Source organism: Falco rusticolus, chromosome 4 (genome assembly GCF_015220075.1).
Source record: "Falco rusticolus isolate bFalRus1 chromosome 4, bFalRus1.pri, whole genome shotgun sequence".
NCBI classification, from domain to species: domain Eukaryota; kingdom Metazoa; phylum Chordata; class Aves; order Falconiformes; family Falconidae; genus Falco; species Falco rusticolus.
In genome coordinates this window covers 56,720,536-56,726,716 of record NC_051190.1, presented here as the reverse complement: position 1 = coordinate 56,726,716, position 6,181 = coordinate 56,720,536, and the positions used below count along the sequence as shown (strand labels likewise).

At 40.1% G+C, this 6,181-nt stretch overlaps 1 protein-coding gene across 5 annotated transcripts in view; it reads right to left on the bottom strand.

The window, feature by feature from the left end:
* LOC119147506 (sodium channel protein type 5 subunit alpha-like) overlaps nt 1-6,181 on the bottom strand; it is a 46,706-nt gene continuing 40,525 nt past the window's right edge. For 4 of the 5 annotated variants that reach the window (XM_037386630.1, XM_037386629.1, XM_037386632.1 and 1 more), the window contains 2 exons: nt 5,785-6,055; nt 1-4,394 (listed from right to left, as the gene is read on the bottom strand). In XM_037386630.1, coding sequence (XP_037242527.1) covers nt 3,199-4,394; nt 5,785-6,055 — 1,467 coding nt within the window. In that variant the 3' untranslated portion in view covers nt 1-3,198. Of the gene's footprint in view, nt 4,395-5,784; nt 6,056-6,181 lie in introns of those variants that run through there. The other variant, XM_037386633.1, reaches the window with a different exon arrangement.

Genomic DNA, 6,181 nt, shown 5'->3' with positions numbered 1-6,181 from the left:
AAAAAAAAAACAAACTCTTTTGACTGGGGTACAAATATTCATGGTCTTTCCATTACTTTACTTTGATTACCTGTGAAAAATGTGTGTGCTTTAGGTAGTGAAGTCAAGCCCACTACAGAGAGTTACAGTCGTTCTGGTATTCTCATGCCCTTCATTGGCGTATTTGTTGTCCTACATCACTATCAAAGGAACAGACAGAACCATCATGTTATTGAGCTGGTGTTTCTCATGGACTGTCAAAGGGAAAAGCTCTCAGACCTCATGTTTTCATTGCCTCTGTTAATAACCTTTTTAAAAATTTTAAAAAAAGCAGCTAAAAGGGAGCAAGCATGTGAAAAAGTCTTCAGTATGACCAAAAAGGACAGCAATCCAACTGGAATCAAGACAGTATGCCATATGGCCATCACAAGAAACCGGGATTTTAGTATGGACATCACTAGGATCCAAAATTGAGAGAGTTCAGAGGAGAAGCAGAAGGATTAAAGAACATGGCAAGAGACTTGCCTTCCTCAAAACGATATCACCTTTACTCAGAAGTGTTTCTGCAGAAAGGTAAAATTCACCCTAGAGGGGTACTTGTCATTTCTTGCACTAATAAACAATTTGCTTAGGGTACCAAAAGATCTTTTGCATCCGATTTCCTACACTGGTGGAGCTGTGACTCAGCTCCAGCGTGGCCTTCCCAGACAGCTGGAATTCAGTGAGGCTTGTATGCAGCTGACTGTCCAGAAACTAGTCTTACTATCAAAAATGCCCCTTCCTGGCATACACACCGGCCAAGACAAGTTGCACTACCTTTGGGTACCGATGTGTTTAAATGCATAAACTCATGAGTGGATGCGATGTCAGGACTGTTCTGTGCACACCCAAATCGATGGTAATGGTGTATGTGGCTCATTCCTGCTTTCTCCGTGGACCCCACATGCCATGGGAAGCAGATATTGAACAGGCTGGAGCTGGGAAACACCATCTCACAAGTACCATGTGGTCCGCTCCTGAACTGTGGTGGGTCACAAACTGGGCAAGTGGCTTAACAATCATTTTAGACAACTAAACCCATTTAATTTTTAAAATTATTTTGTAATTGTTAATTTTATTTTTTTTATTATGAAGGGATAGAGGCCCCTGGGTTCCAATGGCACAGAGCTGTTGACTTCTCTGGTATAATGCAGATTCACTGTACCTACCTTAAAATCTGAGGGACTATTAGTCAAAACTAAAGATGTTATGATGCCAGGAATGGCTAGGAGAAGCTAAGGGAATACTATGGAGAAAATAAAAAAGTACTATAAATATTATTTATTTGCAATCAGTGTTCAGAGAGTATTAACTGAAAACAGTCTCATTGTTAGGTGTAATTTACCATTCATAGTAAAAGAGAATTTCTGTCCAAAATGCTCACAATCTGAAGAGGTGATAAAGACAGGAGAAGAAGAAAGTGACACAAGACAGGACATATAATTGCCACCGTAGAGAAGGGGTGTTGAAGAGAGTAGGCAACTTGCTGCAGGTTGCAAGCAAAGTGTACACCAGGTCCCACTCAGTCGCAAAACCCAGTGTCCTTTCTGGCTGAAATCAGTGTGGAGGGAAAAGCTCACCCAAGCCTTGCCAGAACCTGCCAAATCCAAGAGCGAGTACACAGCCACAACCTTGCAACTAAGAAAAATAAAAAGCATCTTATGCTAGCTTGTGTGTAATGTGTTTGAAGTTTAAATGAGAAATTAAAATGTCAAGGTTAATTTATGACTATGCCTAGTGCATGACAAAGGATAACACAACAGCCATTGGACAGTGAAGTGCATCAGCTGGAAGTATCTCCAAAGTACATGCACAAAAGACAAAAGACGGTGCAGTTTGGGCATGTGGTTTTTTGAGAAGCCCAAGCTACTAAGGACATGAAGATAAAGAACTTTACAAGGAAAATGCAGTGAGGATCACGACAGACCATGTGCACACACAGTTTCAAGAGAATTAGAATTTATGATTACATCCTTAGTCTTATGTTAACCCCACAGCGAAATGCTTCAACACAGATTTCCTAATTGTCTACATTAGTCGTATTTTGATTTCTTTTCTTTGCAAGCAAGAGAAAACTGGTCCTCCCATCAGAGAAGTACAAGCATAAGGGGGAAAGGCTCCTACCACCAATGGGACACATCTACCTTATGTCAAGGCTTCACTCCATGGCCACGGATGATGCTCACCACCATGACCAAAGGCAGTCCAGATGGGGCCCATGGGGTGCTCCCCAGCCTGGGTTTGTGATGTCTAAGGGAGTGGTTGAAGTGATGGCGACAGTTTCCCCCCACTAGAAATGCTTAATTTTGTCCCTCTTCTCTACCACACTGGCAGCATGAACTCGAGCATGAAATTTGAGCATTCTGTAAAGTTTGAGGAAAGTATGTAACAAGCACAATTTGTTACGGAGTGACTGATAGACACACAGCACGGCTGCCTTCACCTTGCTGCCAGAGGAAACAGGTTAAAAAAACATAATCCTCACAGACAAAATACAAAGCAAGGTTTTACTCAGCTGAGTACAACTTCTGTAATACGAAGAGTTGTATTTATTTCATTAAGCTGCAGTATCACAACTACAATAGCATACATGCCATGACCTATTCTGTAAATCGATCATACTGAAAGAAGTCCACTACACTGTGGCATATCTGTGGATCATGCAGTGGCTATGTTTGTGGTGCATCAGTCCCCAAACATTAAAAACAAAATAAAAATCAGCAGCCATTTGTTTAACAGTTTTATATTAAGAGTATCAAGTAGGAATGGACTAAGGGTAAATTTTAGCTCCTTTCCCTTCAGCAATGTAACACGACATCCCTTTTTCTGTTCTCCAGGAGATCTGGTGGTGCTTGGGTTTTTCTTTGCTTCTTGCACGGGGGGTGATGTCAGCAGACATTACCCATCAGTGCTGCAAATATGCCGCAGCACTCAGGTACTGTGGGACCTGCTTTGCAGTGGGGTGCCCTTGATCAAACAGATCCAAAACCTTTCTCTGCTCATGTAAATATTAGACAAAGCTGTACATAGAGCCAAAGGCTACAATTTAGCAGCTACCAGAGTTACCTGATCACGATCAACAGACTGTTTAATAGGGAGGCTGCCGCAGCTGACATGTATTTACAATATCAGCTTCTGTGAACATTTAAAAATATTCTTAACAACATTGTCACTGATGAACTACTTAATGTTTGGAGATTGTTGATTACCTGTAATTTCTCCATTCTCAACCATGAGATTGCCACTACTGGCTCTTGTGACACTGTCATATGATGGAGGAAAGGATGCTGAGGACATTTCAGACTTGTCAGGACTCCTACCATAGTTTTCACCCATCATAGATGCAATAAGTCCTTCTTTTTCTGGAGCAGCACTTCCAAGAGTGTCAGTACTGCAAGTTCTGTGATGATACAGGTAAGAAGCTTGCTTTATGGAGCGCAGGAGCAAATGACTCCTGTAGGCACGCTGGATGACAGTGGCAGATGCTTCCTCTTGTCTGTGTCTGAGTGTAGTAGAGATCGGCTCGTAGGATTTTTTTGACGGATTGGCAGCCATGAACTTCTCCTCCATTTGCACTTTTAGAGTATCCAGCTCCCCAGAATCTCCTAACACTCTTTTGGTAAAAGCAAACAAAATATCCAAGCAGTGGATCCTGTCTCCACTGACCATAGGCAGGTCCATTGCTATGAGTTCAACTTTGTTTGGTTTTGGTACACGTAAAGGTTCAGCCAGAGCATCTGCAAAGTCTGAAAGGGCAGAGAAAGTTATAAACTGAGTTGCCTCAGGATCAAACTTCTCCCAGATTTCATAAAAGATGTCAAAGTCATCTTCCCCTAAGGGCTCTGCACTTTCTTCAGTAGCAGCATTGAAGTTCTCCAGAATAACAGCTATATACATATTTACAACTATGAGAAATGATATAATGATATAACTTACAAAATAAATAATACCTATGGCAGGTTTACCACATTCACCTATAGTACCGTGTACGTCTGGATCACAGAACGGTGGCCCAGTGTTTAAAATAGGACTGAGAAGACCATCCCAGCCAGCTGATGTGGTGATTTGGAAGAGACAGAGCATGCTATTAGGAAAGGTTTGGAAGTTGAAAATATCATCAATGCCATCTTCCATCTTCACATAGGCAAAGTTAGCCATGCCAAAAATGGCATAAATGAACATGACCAGAAAAAGCAAGAGGCCAATGTTGAACAAAGCAGGTAGGGACATCATTAAGGCAAAAAGCAGGGTACGAATTCCTTTGGCAGCCCGGATGAGTCTCAGTATTCGCCCAATCCGAGCCAAGCGAATGACCCTGAAGAGTGTAGGCGGTAAGAAATGTTCAAGTGCTTTACCAATGCCAGAAAGCAGTAAGGCTAAAATGGAAAGGATAACAAGTGGTTAGAATATCACATTTCTGCTTAACTAGTAAGTAGGATGAAATGATAATAGCTGTACAGTTGAAAAATATCTCATAAATGTGTGCTAAGACCCTAGAAGAACAACCTTTAATAGATGTTAGAGTTGAAAAAAATAGCTGTAGAAATCAGCAGTTATGAACTGCGTTCCTCAGCCCCCAGAAGACAGCACCGCTGCACTGAGGATGGCAAGCACCTTTCCATGCGCAACTTGAAATATCCCCACCAGCTGACACTCGTTGACTGATGGTTTTCTTTGACACTGGTTGCATGACTGCTTCAGCAGGTGTAGGTTATGTGTTTACTTTCTAAATTTGACTTCAAATACTGACATCACAAAGCCAAACTAAGAATACAAGATACAATAACAATGTCTTAGTCAACATTTAGGTAATATAGTCAAGATACATCTGAGCAAACCCAATGAAAACAGAAGTTGTGCATGCCACCCTACAATGGCTTTATAGTTCATTCAGAGGCATAGCTAAACATGGATGTTATTTTATCTTTAGCTTACATGAAAAAAATGACAGACCTAGTAGCACTCAAAAAGCTTTGGCTTTTCTAGGTTTAGGTGTTTTGGATACATTTTTTTGGACTTTCATTCCAGGAATTTAATTTCTCAAGGAAGAACTATATTCTTACTGGAATCTTACCCAAAACATAATACTAAAGAAATACAATATTTTTCTTCCCCTAAATGCCATCTGCTATTTTGGCGGTACTGGCCCTAGGAATAGTTAAATTGGCAGAAAGTTTAAATTGGCAGAAAAGCTCTTTACTCCATTCTTCAATCGCAACCCCTCCAAATAAAAGCTAATATACCTGTGTTCTTTTCTATCCTGTTACACAGTGTGAACCGTTATTTTCAGCCAGCTATGCCTCAGTTTCCAGAAACTGAATTCTGTAGTCTGTAATCTAATTCCAGACTTCATATTCTCTATATATTTCAATTTTCTGTTACAAACACAGGTGACAAAACCCAGCAGTTTTTATCTGATCGAAGATTTCTTAGTTGGCACTAAACCTGTAACAATGGAAACTGTCACAAAAAGTGGTGCTGGTATGATGGGTTATTCATTCTGCCTTTCAGACTAGGAAAAAACAATCTGAAGAACCATTATGAAAGGTTTCACATAAGGCAACTGCCTTTTATTTTCTTATGCTTTTATTAAAAGAATATACTTATTTCATATTAATATACTCACGATGGGCTTTTTAGTACTTTTTCCTCAAGGCTTTACAGTATTATGAGTTCCATTTCAACATCCATTTGCAGTTGATACATTTTAGCTATTTTTTTTTCTGAAAAGAATAATAATTGGTTTGTCAAACCAATTGTACTTACCAATAAGTGACATTATCACAACAACTAAATCAAATATGTTCCAGGCATTTGAGAAATAGTACTGCCTCAGAGCCACCAGTTTCAGCACACATTCTGCAGTAAAGATGGCAACAAAGAGTATATTTATTTTGTTAAGGATCTGAGTCTTCGTTTCACTTTGTTCATAGGTTTCCACCATCATGGTGATCATGTTAAGGCAGATGAGAATCATGACGACAACATCAAAGGCTTGGCGTGTTACAATGTCAAAAAGGAACCCTTGGTATCTGTTCTAGAGGGAAAAATTACATCTGGCATTAGTTGGGAGTATTCATCCATATGTATTTCCAACAGTCCCAATTTTTGAGTTACAAAGTCAGTCAGCTATAGTAAACTCAGAGAAATTTAAGAAAGGCAG